We start from the raw sequence: 25,109 nt of genomic DNA on the forward strand, positions 1-25,109 counted from the left end.
GCTAACTGCCAATCTATGTATTAAGCAGCTGACTGTCCATACAAGGAAACAATATGGCAACTTGTAAGAGAAGACAGCAAGAGAATACTACACAATTGTTAGCACTTTCAACATACTAAGTACTTTCATATAACAGATGTCCTTACAGTCTTTAAAATCACCTGCCCTACAAATTTTGCTACTCTCATTACACTTTAAATTCTTTTTTTAAAAAATATGAAGTTATATATGTTAAGATAGTATGTAGATTCAATAGTGCCAGAAAAGATGTGATTTTTTTTTTCAGATTGCTGAGAAGCTTATCCATTTTATATTTCAAGAGGAAAAAAAAAAAAAAAAAAAAAGCCAGCACATAAACGAGAAGATACACAATATATTGGCTTTACAGGGGAGATTAATTTTAGCACCAAAGTGTATATATGTTGTCAATGATCCATCACTACTTAATTGTTACTTAATTAATTCCTTCTTCTACATGATGTGATTTCAATGCATGGAGCTTAACAGAACACTCATGTGCCAGTTCCTCAGTGGCTAACCTTTTAAAACCTTTGTGATTTTACTGCTAAATTAGCTGAAGTGGGAAATTAAAGAGTGAAGAAGCTAAGAGAGAGCTCACAGTGGATAAAAGGTGTAATTACTCTGACATGGAGCTCAGTGCTTAGCTAGTAAAATTTACTAAGGATCTAGCTTCACCAAGGGACGTGACTTTCTTAATAGAGTTTACTTGCACACAGAGCAACTTAGCATTCCTTGCCATTAATATAAATGACATGCTGGCTGGGTTGGAAAGGCAATTTGTTCTTTACCCTGAGAAATACAATAGCTGCTTTTATTGGCTGCAACTTGAATAAAGATTTTTCTGCAGATCTGTATCATACACATAGGTATGATAAAGGTAGATTGGTTAAAATGTACTGGTTTGCTTTTCATCATTGATTTACAAGCAATGTGTTCTCATTCATACCATTACATTCAAGTGAAAAAAATATATATAATATGTTACATACTTGTAACATACTTGAGAATTTACTTTTTTTTAGACTGAAGACCAGATGGAAATGTCCTGAGGCCATGGTCTAGTGGTCTGAGCTTGGGACTGGGAGTCAGAAACTCCTGAGCTCTAATCCCGGCTCTGACAGTGACTCCCTCTGTGGCCTTGGGTAAGTCACTGAACCTCTCTGCCTCAGTTTCCCCAGCAGTAACAATAAGATTAAAGATCCCTAGCATCTTACCTTAGTGAATCTGGGAGACCTGAGTTAACATTTTAAGAGGTTTAGAAATTCAGAGTAACTGAAAAATACAAATACTGTCATTTATAAATGTCCTTATTGGTGATACTCATGTTGTTGTTCGATATTCACATAACCCCACATAATTCCTGTACTTAGTTTCACCTACATTTCAGCTCTGAGTGTGTATAAATGTGCATTTCATAGTTCTGCAGGTTAGCTGATTGTATTTGGTTAAGCTGTTTTGGGAAGTTTTTTGACATCTCACCAGTTCTAGTTGTGTGTCATTCCAGCACACAATACCCACCAAAATAAGCTTTCAGACAGCACAAGATTAGAGCAGTGGAATGATTCAAGCCTGCATGCCATACCAAATTAAGTTTCCTTCTTCCCCTTCATCAGAAGTGATCAACTTACAAAACAGATGCATTAGACCTACTTGTCAGCAGGTCATCTACCAAGTTCCCTCTCTCCTAACTGTAAAAGGAACACTACACAGAGGCCAAAATTACAGAGGACATTTTTCAGGAGGCAGTTGTATCCCTTCATCTCAGTCCAAAGAATAGTATTCAGAAACAAGTAGGAGGAAGCGATGATCCTGAATTTTCTATTATTCATGGCCAAGACTGCTGGGGATCTTGGACTATATTTAAGCTACGAGACCAGGAGTGCATACATCCTAGTTTTGAAGCCCATATACATACACCATAGTGAGTCGCAATGTCTTTGTCTTCTCTTTTTCTGTGTGGCCCTCTTTGTGATTGCATGCCTACCCGGCCTTGTGAGAGATCTTAAGAGCAGCAGAAAGAGCCCTGTGTGGTGAAATATACGTATGTGGCGAAATATATTGTTTCTTCAGGCTGATCCTCTTGCAGATCATCCTCAGTCATTTTCACTATAAATTTCTTTCTGGATTTCTAGAATTGTGGATTAAGAAAAGTCACTATCCTTAATGTCACTAAGAACTCTCTCTATTTGTAGCACCTGCTGTCAGCCATTCAGAGTTTCATGAGCTCTGAGACCATTTCTTCATCATGCATTATGCATCACAAAGGCCTCTAGAACTAATTCATGTCTTGGCAAAGTGTTTCTGAAATTGCTATTTGAATAAAGCCGTGGTGGTTTTACCGTGCTAGGCAGCTAAACCCCACAACTGCTCTCTCACTCCCCCTCTTTTTAGATGATGATGAGGAGAAGTAAAGCAAAGAACAACTCACGGGTTGAGATAAGGATAATTTAATTAAAGGGAAATAATAATAATAATTAAATAAATATTATTATTAACTAAACAATTTAACTAAAGGGAAATAAAAAGGGAAAGGGGAAAAGGGAGGGGGAAAGGGAAAATAAAAAGAAGGGAGGAAAACAAACAAATAAAATAAATGAAGGCTATGTGGAAGTGCAGAGGAAAGAAATTACTCTCTACTTCCCACAAACGAGCAATGATTGACCACGTCCTTGAAGCAGGGCGTCAACACACGTAGCCGGTGTTTGGGAGGAGGATTGATGTTTTCACAACGAGAGCCCAACCCTCCCCTCTTCTTCCTGTTTCCACCTTTTATTGCTGAGTGTGACATCATATGGTATGGAATATCCCTTTGGTTGGTTTAGGTCAGCTGCCCTAGGAGGGTTAGAGAGAGGCCCGATGCTGTGCCAGTGCTGCTCAGCAGTAGACACAACACTGGTGTGATAACACTGCTGTTCCAGCTACAAGTGCAGAGTACAGCACTGTATGGGCTGCTGCAGGGAAAGTTAACATCCCAGCCAGACCCAGTACAGAGACCACTACCACATAATTAGCAGCTAGACTGAGCTACCTTTTATATGTTTTACCTTGTAAAACCACATACCATGTTGAGAAAGTTTAGAATATGAACACCTTCTCTGCAGATATTGTTAAGATTTAAAAAAAAAAGTGATATTTAGATGTGTAACTGTAAATATGAACTACCAGAATTAAGTAACTCATAATTTACTTCTCATTCTGATGTAACTACATATCTACAAGATCAGCCCTAATCACAGTCCAGTGCTTTCACTGAGCCTTTTAATATTTTTTGATTGATTTAGTATTTTTCCTGGTTGTACTAACATTCACACAAAAGATATCATTGTTTATAAATAGGTCATAATTTCACTGCTGGAACTAGATTCCTTTCTGTTAAATTTTAAGCAAGTTAGCATGTGAGTTGTCTGAATTAAATCTGAGAGAGTTTAAGTCATGTTTATAGATCTTGTATTAGACAAGAGTAAACAGCTAAGGGCAAACTTACAAATAAAGTGGAAGGAAGATCTTCATGAGTGCATGTCTTAAGTCCATTGTGCATTGATGAATCTAAATAAAAATAATGTTCTCATGAAGCTAAGGAACCTAATTACAGTTAGATCATGCTATTGCTTCCCAATACACAAGTTCTCTTGCATATTAGTATGGCTTCAATTATTAGTCTGTTCAAAAACATGCAGTCCTATTCTGCTATCAGTACAGTGACACACACACACCATTCCATCCCCATCACCCTTGTCAAAATACACTTCTCTGTGCGCTGGGTGGATGAGGGAAAGGCTGTGGATGTGGTCTACCTTGACTTCAGCAAGGCTTTTGACACCGTCTCCCACAGCATTCTCCTCAAGAAACTGGCTGCCCTAGGCTTGGACTGGCGCACGCTTCGTTGGGTTAGAAACTGGCTGGATAGCCGGGCCCAAAGAGTCGTGGTGAATGGAGCCAAGTCCAGTTGGAGGCCAGTCACTAGTGGCGTCCCCCAGGGCTCGGTGCTGGGGCCGGTCCTCTTTAATATCTTCATCGATGATCTGGACGAGGGCATTGAGTGCACCCTCAGTAAGTTTGCAGATGACACCAAGCTATGCGCATGTGTAAATCTGCTTGAGGGTAGGAAAGCTCTGCAGAAGGATCTGGATAGGCTGCACCGATGGGCTGAGGTCAACTGCATGAAGTTTAACAAGGCCAAGTGCCGGGTCCTGCACCTGGGGCGCAATAACCCCAAGCAGAGCTATAGGCTGGGAGAGGAGTGGTTGGAGAGCTGCCAGGCAGAGATGGACCTGGGAGTGATGGTGGATAGTCGGCTGAATATGAGCCAGCAGTGTGCTCAGGTGGCCAGGAAGGCCAACGGCATCCTGGCTTGTATCAGGAACAGTGTGACCAGCAGGACTAGGGAGGTGATCGTCCCTCTGTACTCAGCTCTGGTGAGGCCGCACCTCAAGTACTGTGTTCAGTTTTGGGACCCTCGCTACAAGAAGGACATAGAGGTGCTCGAAAGAGTCCAGAGAAGGGCGACGAAGCTGGTGAGGGGCCTGGAGAACAAGTCCTACGAGGAGCGGCTGAGGGAGCTGGGCTTGTTCAGCCTGGAGAAGAGGAGGCTCAGGGGCGACCTTATCGCTCTCTATGGGTACCTCAAGGGAGGCTGTAGCGAGGTGGGGGTTGGTTTGTTCTCCCACGTGCCTGGTGACAGGACGAGGGGGAATGGGCTTAAGTTGAGCCAGGGGAGTTTTAGGTTAGATGTTAGGAAGAACTTCTTTACTGAAAGGGTTGTGAGGCATTGGAACAGGCTGCCCAGGGAAGTGGTGGAGTCACCATCCCTGGAGGTCTTTAAAAAACGTTTAGATGTAGAGCTTAGGGATATGGTTTAGTGGGGACTGTTAGCGTTAGGTCAGAGGTTGGACTCGATGATCTTGAGGTCTCTTCCAACCTAGAAATTCTCCGATTCTGTGATTCTGTGAAACTGCAGATCTTCAAGTCGTAAAACCAAAATGCTAGCAAAGGTTTGACAATTTTTGTAGACTTCCTGATGAAAAGAGCTGACAGAAACTTGAAGAACTACCTCCTTGGAGAGATTAGGTTCCTTCCTCTGTCCTGAAGTCTGAATCCTGGCTATACAAATGTTCGATGATTCGAACCTGAAGAGAGACCACAATTTACTCTAGGAATAACTTGGAGTGAAATGTCTGAGTTGAAAATTGTAATTTCTCAATATCTTAAATAATTCCATACAAGGAGATAAGGAAACGCAGGTTTAGTTATTTTTTTCAGAACACATATTTTCATGTTTTAATAGGGAATTATAATAGTCCCACATATATACAGAGTTACAGAAATTTTGAATACCTATTTCTACTTGGGCTACTTTAAAAATATTGCAATTACTTTGCAAATAAGTAAAGTCAATTTTCAGATAAACAAGATTTGTAGAGATATCTTTTCTCCTAGAATTTTTAACACATATTCATACTGGGAGGTAGCTTCTTGTAGCCCTCAGTCCTGTCCTTCTATGTTCCTGTAGGGACAGATTTAAAGCTAAAGCTACTTACTGATTAATGCTGATGAATTATATTTTTTATATGTGTGATATGGGTTATTCGATATTTAAAACTAGTTATTTCTCTTTAAAATGGGCTACACTGGGCCTTTTGAGGTCTGAACCACAAAGGTTTGAGTAAGTAAAAACCAAACAAACAAGTCCTACACTGTGACCACTGTGTCATAGGCTAAACTCATCCACTCATCCACTACATCATGGACATCTAAAGTGTTAAAGTATATGCAAAGCTTTAAAAGCTGCGTTTCAAAGAATGCCTGAATTGCTACTTGGGTCCTGATTAAACAAAAACAACAACAAAACAAACAAACAAAAACTTTAATTTGAAATTATTTTCAAATCCCTTAATCTTGTAATGCATCAGTAAAAATATGTGGGGATATATAAATATATATATATATAAATAAAATTATATGGGGATAAGATTCTCAGTGACCTCAAAACCAAAGACAGAACCTGAGTTTTTAAAATGGAAGGCCCATGGCATAGAAAATTGAGAACTATAATGGATGATTCAAGTCTGCATGGGAGAATATAGGCTCATCAATGGATGTGAAGATGCTGATACTAGATTTTATTAGAATAGAATGGAATAGTTCAGTTGGAAGAATCCTTTAAAGATCATCTAGTCCAACTACCTGACCACTTCAAGGCTAACCAAAAGTTAAAGCATATTAATGAGGGCATTAGCCTCTTGAACACTGACAGGCATGGGGTATCAACCACCTCACTTAGAAGCCTGTTCCAGTGTTTGACCATAGTTACAGTAAATAAATTTTCCTTAATGTCCAGTCTGATGCACCAGTCTGTCCTGGTGCAGCTTTGTGCCCGTCACTCATATTCTATCTATTCTTGCACCTAAGGATATTAAAGGCATCTTGCTTGGGGTGGGCATAAATGACATCATAGAAGACCATTGCCATTTTGGGGTGGCAACTGTAGGCCATTCAGGACAAGCTAGGTTACTACCTTTCTGCATCAAGCAGCTACATCTCATTCCTCATCTGCTAAACAAGACAATTTCACACAGTGTTGTGCAGTCCTACAATGTTTTAGTCTTCATGATAGACTGACATTTGTCTGAAAATTCTGATTTCTTGTATGAATATAATAAAAACAATTTTCATTTAATAAGTGATTGCAAAGAGAGACTATCTGAGGAAACGATCCTGAATGTTACAATTTCTTGATTCACTTTAAGTAGCACAATACACTAAGATGTGATTCAATAGATGTTATATGCCATGTAGCTGGAGTGAAAGGGTCTACATGGTACATTGTACATGTGGAAGAAATGGAGGAAGGTGGAAGGACCCATTATGGTGGAAGACAGAGGACCTGTGAACAGCACATAATAACAGTTAACAGGAGTGTATTGATCTAGGTCGAGGTGGCCCAGGAGGTGAGAGATTTTTGACAGGTCTAATTATATTTTATTAAGAATAGTTTCAAAAGCATAAAAGATGCAAATTGAGAAGAAAGCTGAAAAACACTCAACACAGAACTTGAGTGTTCAGTTTTAAGTCATGTTTTGTTTTTTTTTGTTTTTTTTTTTATGGGAATGTAATGGAATACTATGAAGCTTGGAAACTGGTATGTCACATCAACATGAAGAATTTAAAATGATACTAAAAATATTACACACCCATTTTGCATAGTGAGAATGTTCATAGTGCAAGTGTTAGAAGATGAAGCTGTTGAAAATGCATATCCATTTTGGAACATTTCTTTTTTAAGAATACCCCCCAAAAAATTATGTTAAATCACACCAAACAAGCTAGAATTTTTGGACTTAACAAAATAAGCAGTCAATAAAGAAAATTAAATATATGTGATAGCACAGGATTTTCAATAATTTGACACATTATTTCCTAAAATCATACTTGAAAATTAATTCAGAAAGTCCTGTCACATTGAAAACTGCCATTTCAACAAGAAACTGATGGAGGACCTGTGAACAGCACATAATAACAGTTAACAGGAGTGTATTGATCTAGGTCGAGGTGGCCCAGGAGGTGAGAGATTTGTGAAAGGTCTAATTTTATTTTATTAAGAATGGTTTGAAAAGCATAAAAGATGTTAAGCCCTTAAGTGTTATTGAAAATCTGTGGAAGGCAGGCACATAACAGACATTTCTGTTTTTCTATACTCCCCTGCTCTATTTTCATTAAGCATCTCAAATAGAGCTCCAGTACTTAGTAGCATTACGTATACACACAAGTTTCTTTTCCTTGGGGGCAGACCTAAAGGATAGCCTTGTCTGTTTTTCAATCTAGTTAACTCATACCTGTAAGACTTTGTTCTCATCTATTCCTTCTGTTCTCATGCATATGAGCAGGCTAGGGTATACAGGAAGACAGTTCAGCTAGCAATAGCCCAAGGTTTAGGTTATTCATGCTTTCATTAGATTCTCATTACATGGCTGAGACCAGAGGTTGGAAGTGAGCAAGACTGGCTGTTGCTTGATCCAAATCAAGCCAGGCAGTGAGGGTGTGTCAGTAAAATCAAACAGCAATATATAGGGTAATAGGACCTTTGTCTTTCAACTGACAATGCTGCTTCATGATAGCCTAAATCAATCTAAATCCAGTCTGCCCCAGTAATATCCTCCCAACCCACTTTGGCTGAGTATGCCTGACCTTTCTTTAGGGCAAGCAGTAAGTGCTTGTGGAAATGTCTGGTATGCCCAAAAAGGAATTAGTTTTTGCTAGGTTAGTTTTCAGCCGTATCAGCTCTGGAATAATCTTGAATAACACCAGCAACTGCAGGATATCCAGATAGTTTCTTCAGCTAATGTTGTTATTCTTCTCCATTTGCACTTAACAAAGAATTCTGCAGTTGCCTTTGAGGTGCAAACAAAGCACTTGAAATACATCCCTCATATGAAATACACTGGCATACCTTGTTTGATGGAAAAAAATACTTGAAAGGCTGTGTCCTGTACTGCAGAGAATGCTGTACTGTTCTACAGTAAGGATTTTAGCATTAGCCTGTCTACTCTCTAATAATGGTCCCCTTTTTTATCAAAGTATATAGAAGTGTACATATCACAATACAAAATTGGAATGCTGTCCAGCTGTGTATAATGTAATGACAGGGTGATTTCTGAAGAAATATTTATTTCTACTGATAGACATTGGACATCTTCAGGTACAGCAAATAAATACAGATTTCACATAAGACTAAGAGATATTCCCTTAAAGAAATAATTTTGGTAGCTGGAAAGGGAGCAACATGTTACTCTAGGGACATTCTTCTAGGAACATTCCTGAGACCTAGCTGGACATGTGATAATATAGCATCAAACAGCTTGCAAAGGAACAGTGAGACATAAAAATAGAGGAAAGGGTTGAGGGGGAGAAACACTGTTGTCTGTGAAAATTATTTAGTCTCTGTGACTAGCTAAAAAGAAATTGGCTGAGATCCACAGGGCTGAAGTGAATTGTAACTTTTGGAGGTAAAATTCAAATAATAATTAAAACCACAATTCTTGATACGGGGCAAATTTAAAGAGGTAATGCACTTAGGGAGGGAAGCATATGGACCCAGTATGGTATTTCCTTTACTGTTTGAGATCTTTATCTTTTCACCAGAGACCAAAGAAGCATGATAAGGACGTTTCAGAGAATATCTCCATGGCGTATCTAGAGGAGATTCACACATTTCTGTAAATCCCCCATACCTGCCAGACAGGAGCATAACTCAGATGAAGCCTGTTTGCAGTCTTTTTTTCGAGACCGATGAGTCCAGACAGAGAAAATAAGTAAAAAGGAACTTTTTGGCCTAGTAAGTAGGGGACTTCTCTGGTGGAGAAAGAAGCATCAAGTACTGATCGTACTGATGCTGTTTCTTATTAGAATATGTGTAAACCCTGAGGGAAGATCTTATTTTCCTTGGTTATGTTTTTCTGCTGAATCTGGAGCTGTCCAGGTGCCTTAGGCATAGTTTGAATGTTGGTAGCAGGTTAGGAGTCCCCTGGGGACTCAGGCATAATTTATATGCTGATACACTGCTCTCAGATACTGCTTGAGCTTAGTGTCTTTGCTTCATAAACAAAGGCACTTCTGAGTATCTCAGGAAGATCTGCTCAGATTGTAGTGCCCTGTTGTGTGTGTGTCCCCTCCTCCAGTGTTGTTGTTGTTTTTAATTTAGATACCTTCAGTGGAAGTTTGGCTACTAGAATCTAAGACTTAAATTGTATTTAAAGAAGAGTAACTGTAAGGATTGAAAGATAGCATTAAAATCCCTGATGAAGCTAAAATGTAACTGTTGATAGCTGCTGTGAATGTGTAGGTGAAATACATCACAGTACACATGGGAAAATCAAACAAGAACAACCAAACACAGGTAGACTTGTCTGTGTAGAATTACATAAAGCATTTCTTCAAATGACCAAAATGGTGGCTATTGGGGCAGCCAGGGATGAAGCCAATAACAATCCATGACTAATTCAGCATAGAAGAAGAAGAAACATAAAATAGCCTGGAGAGACAAAAGTATGGATAGAGAAACATTTAGGAGGGGTAAAAAACAGCAGTTCTGCGTACTAAGCTGTGGAATTGTTTCTCAGAAGTGAAAACTCCAGCAGTTGCTCAGTTCAAGGCTAGCTTATACAGAGACCTAGCAAATGTACTGTGGGGATCAGTATTGTATTGGTATTTTATGACATACATTAACTGAATAGTCTTTACCAGCTCAAACATTCTATTTATTTTTTTTTTAGCATCTTTAAAAAAGCCATGGTGGGATAACACATAAACCATATGAGGGGAAAAGTTGTGATTATTCTCAGATGAGTCATCAGAGAGACTTAATTTTTTTCTCATGGAGATTAGTTGTCTGCTCAGCCAGACAGCACAGTGGTTACAGAAATTTGTCATTAAATTGTTCTGTGGAGTAATATTTCAGTTTCTTTTCTGGGACTGAATGCATAGGGATAGGTGATGGGATTTATTTCAGTATTACATTAGTCTCTGCCATCTCGTAGCCAGGTTTAGGCCTTCAGATTGTAGAATAAGTCTACAATCATAGTAAGTTCAGACTTGGAAGAGTAATAAATATGCACAGTGAAATCTTTGAATAGAAAGTTGAGGATGTCTCCAACAAATTACAGGAAACAGAGTACACTGATGTGGAAGATGTTCCCCTAAGGTAGAATGAACTCTTTTCCTATTCCCATGAAATCATTAATAATAATAAAATGAGCAACTGATTATTTGAAATAAAGTGAGAATCAGTAAATCTTCACATGGGCTAGTGTCCCTGATGGCTTTTTTTGTTATTGTTTTTCCTTTCCTTTTTTTTTTTTTTTTTCTACTTTTTAAAAATTATTTCTTCATGAAGTCCTGAGAACTTCTTAGTGTGTGTTTTTTTCTCTTACAGAACATTGTTTATAATTGTTCAAACCACAGAAGATTTATACACTTTGTGGCATGGAAATATAACAATTTAAAAAAATAAAAATAAATAAATAAACTAGTTTTCATGGTTATGGAAAGACTGATACTTAGTTCTTATAACAGCAAAGGAAGCATACTGAATCCTTTTCCTTGTAGATAGCCTTTAAAGGAGTTCTATCACCAATTTGAATGACACTTAGGCAAGATAGGATGAGGCTGAGCAGTGGTGTTTATTATGTCTGGTATATTTTAATGAAGGATGGCATGTACTCATGAGTTAATTTTTTTGTCTTCCATGTGAAGTGAGTACTACTACTGAAGGTGCATTTAGTGGCCTCAGTGATGTCTTAAGGGGTGGTACTACCTCAGATCAACAGAGAAAGTGTTACAATAGATGAGAACTGTTCAGGGCTGCTTTGGGTGAAGGGTCCTTTGTCTTGAGCTTTGTCTTTAACATCCTCTAGATGTTAGCTCCAGATACAGCTAGTGTGTATCTACAGTCTAGATACAGCTTTAGCATGGGAAAGAAACAGTTACAATGCAATTAGGAGAGTTTCTCACTTTGACCATGAGACTTGACACATCTGGAGCTTGGACCAGGACACAAATTATGTAGTCAGATTTCTTTCTGAGAATTTTGAATTTTGAAATGAATTCATAACCAATGTAAGTATCTGAGCCAAGGACATGAGCGAATATGCCCACCTTAACCATCCAAACAGAGAATTAGGTGCCTATATAGATCTCCACCAGCACATTGAATTTTTTGTCTCCAATGGCTATGTTCAGGCTGTTTTTTAAAAAAATGTAAGTTTTAAAATGCATATATGTTTCAGGGAAATAGTTCTGTATTGCAGTTCTTTCCTTGATTAATGTCAGCTACATGTCATGTGCAGTTTCTATTCTTTCTGTTCTCTATGGGACTTTGTGATTTGCTGCAGAGTGGCTTAGGTTTTGGTAGTGGAGTGACAAATAGTCTCATTCAGAATACGTGATAGGTGATCATGACATTTCCCTGAATTTTCTGGTGATTCAATATCCTTTGTGCTAAATAGGTATAGATGCATCCTACATGCTACATGAAACTAATATGAAGAAGCTGCATGTTTCTCTTTTCATCATTCTCAGCTGAAGTACAGCCATGTCTTTCTTGACTTCTCCTGATGATTTAGACTGGCTTCATACTCTTGTCTGCCTAAATCTACAGGATAGCGTAGGAGCCTTAGTTTTGAAAGACAGGTGTCCATCTCCTCGAAATATATACTTCTAATTCTGTACCACCAATGAAAATTTAAATTTCATTAACATATAAAATTCAGACTAACTTCAGAGATACCTGACAAAAAGAAATCCTAAATGACACACAAATTAAAAGATTGGTTTTGTCAAGTTTAGATACTTATGACCTAACCTATCCTTCTGTGTTGCTTGTCAAGTGTTCTTCGCGGAGTTTTTTACTCAGACTCCTGAAATCTGTCCATAGTAACTTACTGTTTGTGGAAGGCACAGAAATAGGAGTTATCAGTGAATTTGAACCCAGGCTACTGCAGGCAATCAAATTGGGTATTAGGAAAAGGTTCTTCACTGAGAAGGTGGTCAGGCACTGGACCAGGCTTCTGAGGCACCAAGCCTGACAGAAGTAAAGAATCCTTTGGACAATGCTTTGAGACACATGGACTGAATTTTGGGTGGTCCTGCGTTGGACTCGATGATCCTTGTGAGTCCCTTCCAACTAAGGATATTCTGTGATTCTATGACTCAATCCAGAGTATCAGGTTTACCTTTATATAGCACTGTAGTACACATTGTAGATAGAGGTTAGATGCAAAATGCATTTGAGGGAGGCAAATTCCAACCATTTAAGTTTCATTCATAGCTGTATTTTAAAAGTCACATTTTACATTTTTATTTTGAAGTCAAATCATCCCCTGGTGATTCCTCTAATTCCAGGAAAAATATTGACCTGCAGGAGGACAGCCTTTCTTTCATCTCCATTTCATTTGTTGTTTGGGCAGGAAGATTAAGGATGTACTTGCAATTTCAAGTTATGGGAGTCATTCTGTTTTTCAGTAGGCTGTTATATTAAACATACTTCCTCTCATATGTTTTTCCTTTGCAAAGTGCTGTCTTCTCTTTCTTCTCATTCTTCATGTAATTTACTACTGAAACCATTTGAATTACACAATGAATTAATTTGTATATATATACATAATAATCCTAGTTAATTAAAATGTATATTCTCTATCAAATGGCTGTGTTTCTGTCATCTTCATCAGTTACCTCTTGACCTTTCTTAAAAACTGATAAAAAATATAAGACCATAGTACATTCTTAAAATAATATCAGTAAGTCAAGCCAAGAGTATTTTGGTAGCATACTATGCAGCTGTTCTGCTCCAAGGAGTATGAAAATGTCCCTACCTGCATTACTGAAATAGTCACACAGTTCTGATGGGTTGTCATCTGAGTATTATGAAATCCATATGTATACTTAGGATTGCAAAAAAACACTCCCACTTCATCAGCTAAAAGTAATACCTTATTTTTCATTTAGAAAAATCAAAAGAAACCTGGGTCAGATCTTCCTCTGGCAGTACATTTTAGGCCAAGCATTTATTTGTGTTTGATTCAACAAATAAAATCAAACTCTAACTCTAATAAAAAAGAATGTTATCTTTTTAACGATGAACTTGAAGGGAATACAAGGAACTGACAGAACCCTATTCTCTGCAATATAGTCATTTTAATGAAAGCTAGGAATGCAGAATTTTATAATGTGTGTATATTTTAAATGTGTCAAATTGATGAACTTTAAAATGGAACAAAACATTTTGGAGCATCTCCCAACGTGTTGCGGAATTTGCTGACAAGACAGTTTGTATTTGAGTGTTATTCCTATTGGAAGATACAGCACCGAGCATATTTGTCAGCTCTTAACAAAATTATTGAAGTACTAGGAATTTGCATAGAAATAACACAAGTTTTTAAAAGGAAAACAAAGAAAAAATATAGGCATACACAAAACATCTGTCATATAAATGTTTGTATTCATACAAAAAATCCTTCCATGAAAACAAACATTGCATAAAAATTTGGCAACATAGCTTATAAGATTATTATAGCTAGGTTGTAAAAAGTGAAATATCTGCACATCAGTGTTTATATGACTTTTCAAGTAAATCTTCATGACAGTGTCATAAAGCTTAACCAAAATCACATTATCTGAAGAAAAAAAAAAAATCACTTATTTGCAGTTACCAGATGTAAAAAATAATTTGATACACAATATATATTGCATTACAAATTCCAGTGTATGGTGTTGTAGTTGTAAGGTTGTACTGTGAGCAGTGGGACTAATGTAATAACAGTTTATTCCCTGCAAACGTGATTAGTTTTCCTTCATGTCACACCGTAGTTCAAGACCCCCCAGCCCTTCTCAGAGCTGCAAAAGCATATAGTTCCTCATGTCCCCTGTTTCCCATCACTACTATATCCTATGTTTCTTTCCACATACAAAATGCCATAGATGCCAGCTAGCCATATGAGCAGGCTGTTTGTGCTGACCGTCAGTCAGTAGGAGCATTAATTAACATTAATTTGTCATTGACATTTTTTTTATTCTGCACTCTACCAAGCTTTCAAACATTCAGGGTCTTACTATTTTTGAGATGTCTATCAAATGTAGTTGAAAGTGGTCTACAGGCTCAAAAGTTATTAGTTTGAGAAGGGACTATTAAACGTCACAACCAGAAACTGGGTTAGGAGTGTTAAGTAATAAAGTTAATGTGATTGATTTTACAAGTATCACATGTTTTTAAAGTTCAAAGTTGTCACAACTTTACCAACAAAATGATGCACTGAAAAGGTGTAATGAAGCTCACAAAATTATTATAAAATATTTTTTTTTTTAATGACACCTTACTCCAGGCACAGTCTACTCACAAATCATGTATACAGTGTGATTTTTTTGCTAGCATCAACAAGACTGAATACATGCTGTACTGTTTTGGCTACAATATCAAATGTGAATTCTTGATTCAGGTTCTAAGTTGTCAGCATGCTGCATTAATAAAGTTACAATATATTCTCTGTATATTAGTTCAAGAATAGCCCCATATTCAGAGTGGAGAATATTTGCAAATAAACCTTCTCATAAGATGAGGTTTTCTTTTTAATGATAGTTCAGTGTCTACTTAAAAATGCAGAGGTATACAATTATTATGTCAAGAATATATACTTTGGTGTAACTATGTACCATTAAGCATGAGGGCATTTTCTGTAGACCTGAGAGGCTCAGTTAGTCAGCTCCTCCACAGCTGAGTCTGGCCTATACTGTGGTCCAGCCTCAGAAGACTTGACCCTTATGCACAGTGCCCATCTTATCTAGGGCAGCCAGTGAGTGAAGCAGAAATGAACTAAAATGTAGACTTCAAATGGCTTCTTAGCTGTGTGGAAGCAGTCTCCAAGCACATCATATGGGAATAAGATGGCAGTGTGGCAATTACTGACAAATATTTTCTCTTTGCTTTTGCATTTTTCATGGGAGGAGGTCTGAACAGCCCTTTGTCTTACCTTATTTAATGCTGCTGCTGGTGTTTCTTCTGAGTCTTAATAGATATGAAAAAGCAGAATTTACTGAGCTGGTTCAGTAATACTCTTTTGACCAGCACAGAATATGAATGCTTCATCATGCTGCACAGTTCTATACAAACTGTACTGTATGTAAGAAATATCTTGAGTTTTCACCAAATTGCTGTAAGGTTTGGTACTCTTTGGTATTCTTTTCATTCTGTTACTTCTTTATGTTCTGTATATAATTTCTGTCTCTCTCTCTTTTTTTTTTTTTTTCCTTACTATATGTACAAATAAAAGTTGTTGGTGAAAAATCAAACACTTTAAAAGAACTTTAGCCTTTTCAGTAAATGAACAACACTGACATAAGCAAGACTGAGTTCTATGAAAACCCATATTTTGAGGTAGAGATTTGCTTACATTTTTTTTTCCAAGTGGGTTATTTTACAGTGGCTTAATATTATTGCTGAAATATGCATATATAATATATATTGCTTAATTCTCTGATACTGCAATAGAGTACAATGATTTCTGGAATAATTCCCTTAAAAAAATGGTATTCCATTTAATAAAGGCTAATAAAGAGAAAAAGAAGGAAAGAATACAAAGTTGTATTGAAATCTTAGACTACTTTGCTGTTTTCTCACTTGCAGTATCATCTGCCAACTGCAGATTTCGTCTTTCAGACATGTTTCATGTGAGATGGTTATTGGCCTCCAGAAAGGCATCTAGTGTCGCTTTCAGTGAAGGACTTGCTGTGAATCTCTCTTGCTGCTTTATCGTAAACAGCATCTTAAACATAAGTAATCTCATTAACACTTGGAGTCCTCTGAAGATAGGACAGCCCTGATAAGGGTTAATCAGAGAGCTTTCATATTCAGTGTGTAGATACTCATTTGGGTCATTTGAGTTAGTAACTCATAAAGAGCAAGGAGTCAGTGGGCTCCCGAGTCTAAAAGAGCTGCTGCTCTCCCAGCACTCTGCCTCCTGTGGAGCCTGTGCAAGCTGACTCAACTTGGTTGCAGGAGCAGCTTAGTCTTGCTAGAGAGAATGATCCGTCTTTTATAATCCCATGGAAACAAAATCTCTCAAATTAGGATGAACATGAAGAATGCAGGAAACATAAATACATAACCAATTTGAGAAATCCAGCAGCTATATATAGTTCCTTTAATAGAGAAGGCATGTTTGCTACTTTCTTTACTCTGTGCATTTCCCTTGTGACAAACTGAGGTGAAGCTATCACTCATGCCTAGTGGTGGAGAATAGCCTGCTGTTAGCAGCAGAGATTGCACTGCTGATAGCATTTTTGGTTGTAATAGTTCAAACAGTGCATAACAAAGATAAAGGACCCACCATTACCGTCATCTTAGTAAAGGTGTTTGTTAAAATAAGAGGGAAGAATATGTCTTGTATAGTATTGGTAATATCTTATAATAAAGGTAAGAGTTATAAGAGTTTAGGGCTAGGTCTCAGATTAATTTATATGAGGAATGATACATTGTATGATTCACATTAAAATTAGTTTTTGCATGCATTTCATTTTTGTTCTTGGAAAAGCAGGTGATGTGTCTGTAATATGATATTAAAGTGTGTCTTCTAAAGAGAAAGTCCCAAGTTACAAAGGATATATGGTCACAAAACGTATTTTTAGCTTTTTGTCGTTGTTCAGAAGAAACAGGTGCACCATAATGAGCTGAGGATTGATTCAAATTGATCCAAAGATTAGAAAACCATCATACTTTGTAGATAGACATAATTTATTGTAACAATTCTTCACCTTCACCATACTCCCTGTTAGGGTGTGGTATATACACATGGAAAGGGGAAGAAGGTTGCTCCAGAAGGCAGCAGAGAAGATGTAACTGGGACAGACTGGCTGGGACAGATATGATGGCAGGGGAAGAAACATGCTGAGATGGTTTCAGTGGAGTGGAAAAGGAATGGGGGGAGGTGAGATAGAGCAACAGAAAAATCAGTGTCTGTTCAGTCCAGTGGCTGCCACTGCAGTGCTGACATCTCCAGCAGCTCAACTGGACATGGATTAGGACCAAATGTCTCTGGTTTCATTTTCAGAACTGGTTTGCAAAGGTTAGGAGCTGAAGGTCTTAGCTATTGAGCTGTAGACTCTGTGAACAATCATTTTTGGTACACTGCCTCTCTTGGTTTTGGAGGCTTGTAAATACATAACATTTGAATTTATTTTTTGAAAGGTTTTCTGAAGTACAAGCAAGAATTTCCCTAGCCCTTTATTTGTGAAGCAGAGGGATGCCTGGGGCAAAGGATGTGGAGAAGGGTAAAAAAAGAATGGCAAAAAAACTTGCAGGTGATAGGCTGCTGCCATAGTAGGTCTATGTAAAGAGCTAAATGCAAATTAAAATGTTTGTCAACAGTTATTTGCCTGTAGGACTTCACAGAGCACGGAGGTTTTTAAAGTCTTAGCATTGTGCTGGATGAACCTCCACAGATCTAAAAAGGATTTGAATTGTCTGTTTTAAAAATCTTAAGATGGGCGTACTTTAATTTAAAACACAAATCTATTACTATTGGCCATGTTTTATACTCCAATCTCATTAACAGAAGACTATAGGTGCTTTTTCAGCCCAGTATGTATCCTTCAGTGTTTGATTTCTTCGTACAAATGCACATTGAGTAAAATGATTCAACTGAAGCAAAAATCTGACAGTTGCATATTAGGCAAGGCTTTCATTTTTCTGAATGAACTAAAATGGAGGATACTTATCACACCTTTCTGCAAGCACACTTTGAATATATTTGCAGAATAATTGCATTTTATGCTGATAGTTAACAACCTTTGGAATAAATATAAGTTCTTGGCAGATTTTTATTATTTTTATTTTTGTATTCAAAAACCATTTTCTAAGTTAAAAAATAACCAAACAACTAGTGTGCACCTAAATAAACTGGGGTTTAATATGGGACACTGATAACAGTGATGGCTTCAGAACCTTCTGCATGTCATTGCTCATAACTGTATATTTTCCCCCAGCTTTACTACATCATTCCTTGCTTGAATTTCTACTGTGCAGTTTGGATGAGGGAAATAAGAAATTTTGAAAAATGTCAAGGAAGGTGATGCTGTAGTCTAAGTTGTTTATCTTAGAGTCTTCCTGAAGACTCCACTGAATTACTGTCTGATGGAGGGAAATTCTTGTTCTAGGTTCTGAGCTAATGGATTACTTGAACTATTCAGCATCATATTTTCAGCTTCTTCCTTTTAATTTTCTGTGCTAACACAGTAATGACACTCATTGGTTTCATGTTAAATGAGAGAACGAAGAAATGTACTGTTTTATGTTTTTATTTACATGTATTATACCAAATGAAGGGGGAAAAAAAAAAAAAAAAAGAAGAAGCTGTTTTCATCTTTATAGTGTGAAAGATGTTGGGGGATTTTTTTATCACTGCAGATGTTAACAGATTTATGCCATGTAAATTGGGTATGCTAATGATGTTCCAAAATGTTCTAATCAGTGTTTATTCTGTCATATTTTATTTATATTTGTTTTTCAAAATGTATGGGCATGTGATACAGGAAACTTGAAAATTATAATAAAGAAACCAGATTGAAATATAGGTTTCAAGTTAACTACAGAGATACGTGTTTTAATTAAAATAGTTAGTAAATACGCATTATGAATACTCAGAGGAGTCCTTCTAATTTGTTTAGCAAAGTAATGTTTTAAAATATTTCTTCTATAATTACATCAGAAGTCCCTTTCAGCATAAACTGGACAGTGTGATGATGATCTGGAAAAGAAAGTCTTGATATGCTTTAAAAATATCTAGGAATTAATATTTCTAATTTTATATTTAAGCTTCTAAGCTGAGCTCTTGGAAATTTTTTCCCAATATGTTTCAGGTTGAGAACATAAAGCTGTATAGATGTATTATACAGAATACGGATGATAACCATTAGGTTGCTGTCTAACAGTTTAACACTGTTTTCCATTACTTTCCAGACCGTGGCTGACCATAAAAAGTTTTCCAGGTTTTCTGGAGAGTTAGCTGGAATTTACGTTAGGCAAAAATAAATCATAGAGAAGCTTAGGCAGAAAATAGACATGATTTTTCCCTGAATACATACTTCTCCATGTATCATTATCAGTGCACACACAGTGATATTTAATGTAACAACACAGGGAAATTTGAGATCAAACTGAGAAACGATAGAGAGTATAAGTGGGTGCAGATCTACATAGAGCTGGATATAAGATGATATAAAAATGCTGACTTGATGTAAGGTATCTAGGTATTACATTAGGCATAATTTAATTTAGACTGCTGTTAATGTACTTGTAGTTATTCCTAGAAAGAGAAAGAATTCAGTCTATCCTGAGTATTACTGCGCAGCCATACCTTTGAATCTCTTCCATAGCCCTTTTATTGCAGTAAGCCCAAGTGACACAGCTTTCACATAGTGAACTTGCTTGTAAGTCATTTATGTCACCCTGAAAGCAGTTTTTGAAAAAAAAATAATCACTAAAGACTGCAGATTCGTGTATGTAGCTTTCATAAGGAAGTATAGGGTATATTTTTGGTGACATTTGAAAGCCCAAAAGGCAGAATGTCTTGCTTTTTATTTAATAGGCTACACTTCACAGAATAGCTTGAATTGTATTCTGCTTTGTGTGAAAAAGAAATATTTTCAGTTTGCTTCCTCATATTTTTTTTTTTGGTGGTGGTGGTGGTTTTGTTTTTTTGTTTGTTTTTGTTTTGCCTTTTTTTGTGTGATCTGTATCAACTGCTTGTTTTAATTAGTCTATAAAAGATTGTCTGCATAGCTGTCACCAATATAATCTTTTTCATTTAATGTGCAAATTAATTAATTAACTGAATGATAACGTACTGGACTTGTTCAGGTCACTGAGTGATAACAAGATTTATGGTGCAGACCCTAGAGATGTATTTTGTAGAGTCTGCATGTTAAGTTGTGATACCACTGAAAATGATGGAAGACTTTCTGTTCACCTCAATAAATTCAGAATTTCACCTCAGTTTGAGGAACTTTACAATCTAGATGCTGTTGTCTGGCATTTGTATCTGTGATGCAACTGAAGATATGATATTAATATGAAAAGTGATTTTGTACGGCTAATGTCATAATTAGAGACATCTGTGTTAGCTTATGTTTTTGGCTCATTCCATTATCTGTGTGGGATGACTCACGTTAAAGATGTGTATCCTTTGCATACATAGTGTCATAGAATCACAGAATCATGGGCTGGTTTGGGTTGTAAGGGGCCTTAGAGATCACTTAGTTCTAATCCCCCTGCCATGAGCCGGGACACCTTCCACCACACCAGGTTGCCCAAAGCCCCATCCAGCCTGGCCTTGAACACTACCAGGGATGGAACATCCACAGCTTCTCTGGGTGACTTGTTTCCATGCCTCACCACCCGTCACCACCCACATCTCTCAGAAAAAAAAAAAAGAAAAAACAACTTCTGACTTTTAGTCAAATGAGGCACTATTGCAGCTGAACACAGGGGATATATATATATATCAACAGTTATTTTAGAAGCACAACTAATCAGGAGATGGAATCGCTGAAACCTGAAGGTGCTTCCAGAGAACTGAGTAAAGCAGGAACTGACACAACTGAACAAGCTATAGGCTGTCCAGGGAAGTGGTTGTGTCACCATCCCTGGAGGTAAAAGACGTTTAGATTTAGAGTTCAGTGATATGGTTCAGTGGAGGACTTGTTAGTGTTAGGTCAGAGGTTGGACTCAGTGATCTTGGAGGTCTCTTCCAACCTAGATGATTCTGTGGTTCTGTGAAAAGTCCAAATATATGCTAAAAAAAAAAAAAAATCTTTTTTTTTTCTTCTGTAAGTTTGATGGAAAAGTTTTAGCCATGTTTGGATTTCTCAGGCTAGCACTGCAGGCACTTGATCAGCAGATAACCTGTACAGATGGTGACTTTGATGACATTTCAACAGTAATATTTGTGCAAGGATGTACTGTTCTGGAACAATTTCTCAAGTGAATGAGAAACAAACAATTTTCTCTGAAGATCAGGCCATTTGTTTCTATAGTTTTGTTTCAAGCAAAAGTATTTTTGCAATCAACTAGTAAAGAATACCATATTATTTTGAATTTTGTCTATTCTCATTTTTCATTTTTTTGCCAGTCTGGACTTCTTTATTTTCATCAGAAGACAGTATTGGACTTTTTAAATTGATGATTTCCATTATAATCACACACATACACACAGATTTTCGTAACACTAGTGCAGGGTAAATGCAAATATATACCTCTAATAAGGCTCTTCAGTTATGTTTGTTTATTTGTTTTCTACTAATTTTTTTTCTACTAAACAGATTCCCATCCTGTATTATTTACTATTATTTACTATATTTACTATTGTTATTTATTATATTATTTGCTATTATTTACTTGAGTATTATTTACTATACCACTACTCCATCATTGTCTATACATTGTCATTGTATAACGGGAAATGGAAAGACACACTCCATATTGTGGGGAAGTGGTTTAAAGAACATTTGACAGAGAACATGAAAATCTTAGAAGGTTCCTGTTATAAGACGTATATAATCTCAGTGTTTTCCCTAGTATTCAAGACAATTTGCATTATCTCATCACCTTCTAAGGTGTATTTGAGAACTTGATTCCCCAAGAAAGAATAACAATGTCTAGAGATTTAACTCAGGTTTCTAGGCTTTGTAAATACAGCTCAATTTTACTCACCTTGACATTTAACTGTATGAACAAACCCAAGTCAGTAAAAGCCTTGAGTTTTGGTAGGACCTAGATTTATGTGCAATTCTTTGATTAGTCTTCTGCTTGGTAATAAAAGTGTACCAACATCAGGACCTCATTAGGAGTGCTGTTGTATAACTAACTAACAAAAATATCTCTGTCCAACTGAGTTAAAAGTTAGAAAATATGAGTACATAGAGTGAACATAATGCTTTGTTAGACAATAAAATTAAGGCTATACTTAAGTCATATAGGAAGAGGACTCTAAGAAAAAAGCCGTTTTGTTTTTCTGCAATCATTGATAACTATACTTCCTAGCAAATTGACAAATTATTTAATCATGGTTTACCAAGTTCCAATTCACTTGCTTTCATTTCCAATTGCCAGTAGTCTTTTGTACATACATAGAATGTTTTACTCTTGGTAAGCTCACTCCTCCACTGCAAACAGAAATCAAATAAGCAGCTGAAGTCTTCAAAGTGTAAATTACAGTCTTGTACCTGACAGCAAAAACTTGAGTGTTTGAACTTGGCAAGTCTAAATTTGAACACCTGAAAACTTATTTTCCTTGTAATGTGATTGAATTTCTACAGCAATGATGAACAGAATTCATTTTCTAATGAACTTTGTATACTACTTTACCTTTCTTTCCATATATCTGACTGGATTTTCACGATCATTTCACTTTTTTGAACTTGACTAAAGTATCACAATTGCAGAGATGTTGTAAGTGTTTAGAGCATAGTGTTTTCTTACTGAAGGACACAGTTTGGGGAATTGATCATTTTTCTTCTCTCCCCCTTGTGGTTCAGCTTTTGGCAGGTCAGCTTGCTGCATACAGAGACTGATTGATCTCTCACCGTGTGGAAGTGGCAGGTGCTTGTTAGGCCCCCAGTGGGACTTGCTTCAGTTTGCAGTGATTTCTCGTTCTTCTCACAGTATTGTTAATAGGCTCTATCTTTGGTCCCTCAATCTTTAACCTGCAAACAAAATTGAATCTCTTTAATACAGCCAGCATTCCATGCTTTAATTAGGGTGTTTTAGTGCACAATCACAGACACACAGAGTTTAAAAGTAACTGAGTGCTAGCCAAAGGATTTTGTTCAGGTTATCTGTGGTCCAAATCCTAATATATTTAAGCAAAAATAAAGCCTGAATAGACTTTATTCAACTAAATACAGATATATATATGTATATATATATTTCAACTAAATATATATATGCTTCTTGGATGACAACTCAAAATATTGCTTTCTCAAAGGATGACATTAAAATGGGTGCTGATTTTTAGAGCTGTGAACTCATGAAAAAGATTTATTGACAAAAAGGAATGACTTCATTTAAGAGGTTTTGTAAAAAATGCTTAAATCACAGATCCATTCACAAAATAGCGCTTTATAAGGCTTATCTTTATTTGTATCAGATGCACTAGTTATCATGTGTCTGTAGGTTACTAGTTTGGAAAACACCGTGTTATTAAAATATGTACTGAATAGTAGATTTTAGGAAAACCTACAATGTTTATTTTAAGCCATCAAAAGGTAAGAGTCCAAAATAACACTATATATTTTTTCCTATTTTTTTCTATTTTTTTATTTTTTAATATTACGTCTCTTTAGAATCCAGATGTCTTTCAAATATACACAACTTACAAACTATGTTTAAATATGTATGCATGTTTATCAGCATTTTGATTGAATCAGGAATTGCTTTGCATTCACATAGAAAATGTAAGTACTATGAAATAAAAGTTAGTGTATAATGTATCATTCTTTGTTGTCTTCTGGTTTAACAGTAGGCCATGTAGAAATAAAGTTGAGGCTTTCTATTTAAACTATATTAAAAATCTTATGTCTTTTACATATTAGAAATTGCTGTGAGAAAATTCTTCCTTTGTTAAATTACAAATTATGAGGGGTTTTTTGGTAACCAGGAATGTGAGAGAATAATTATGAATTGAATTGAATTATGAATTCTCCTTCCTTTTTTTTTTTTTTTTTTTTTTTTTTAAGCTATTGATTTATATTAAAGGTTAATGAGGTTTATTTATAATGAGCAACGAGAATGACTTTCTACTCAGGCGGATAAAGATAGAACAATAGAGAACAGTTTTAAACTAAGGGAAGATGTAGATTAGTTGTTAGGAGAAAATTCTTCACTCAGACGGTAGTGAGTCAGTGAACATGTTGCTCAGAGACACTGTGTCTGCCCCACCCCTGGAGGTGTTCAAGACCATGGATGGGGCCCTCAGCAACCTGAGATAAGGATGGCATCCCTGCCCATAGCAACCCCCCAACGGGGGTTGGAACTGTATGATCTTCAGGTAGTCCCTTCAAGGTCCATTCCAACCCAAGCCGTTCTATGAAGACTGTAGTTCTAAATGTGGATTCTTTATGAAAATTCTAGATTTATCTATTGTTCTTTTTAAATTAAAAAACAGATTTGTAGACCTTTACATTAAATGGATAAGGCAGTTGAGATGTGGTTCTGCTGTTGAAGTATCTCATGCGTTCAGCGTAATTCTGCAAATTAACACACATTTCTTTTCTTTTCTGCCTAAAAGAGGCTTTCTACCTGTTGAAAATGTTGAAGTATTGAGCTAAAGCAGTGAAAAACCTATGTGAGATCTGTAAGGAATGGTGATATGCCTACAACTGTCCATCCTGATTTTATCACACAAAAGTTTATTCCATTAAATAGAGGGGAAAAAAAAAAAAAAGAAAAAAAAAAGAAGACATTAATTAATCCACCAAATCAAAAGGTATCATTAAATATTCAAGTTGCAGTTAAATTGTAAGGAATTCAGAGACCTTGTCAGCTGAGCTCA

The 25,109-nt window shown here is 36.6% G+C and overlaps 1 protein-coding gene across 3 annotated transcripts in view; it reads left to right on the plus strand.

The window, feature by feature from the left end:
• TAFA5 (TAFA chemokine like family member 5) overlaps positions 1 to 25,109 on the plus strand; it is a 335,125-nt gene that overhangs the window by 255,025 nt on the left and 54,991 nt on the right. The window contains exon 4 of one of the 3 annotated variants that reach the window (XM_032195851.1): positions 1,044 to 1,157. The exons of the other annotated variants lie outside the window; for them this stretch is intronic. Within the exon in view, the coding sequence (XP_032051742.1) occupies positions 1,044 to 1,070 (27 nt within the window). The 3' untranslated portion in view covers positions 1,071 to 1,157. Of the gene's footprint in view, positions 1 to 1,043; positions 1,158 to 25,109 lie in introns of those variants that run through there. 3 annotated transcript variants of the gene reach the window in all.

This window comes from Aythya fuligula, chromosome 1 (genome assembly GCF_009819795.1).
Source record: "Aythya fuligula isolate bAytFul2 chromosome 1, bAytFul2.pri, whole genome shotgun sequence".
In the NCBI taxonomy this organism is placed as follows: Eukaryota; Metazoa; Chordata; class Aves; order Anseriformes; family Anatidae; genus Aythya; species Aythya fuligula.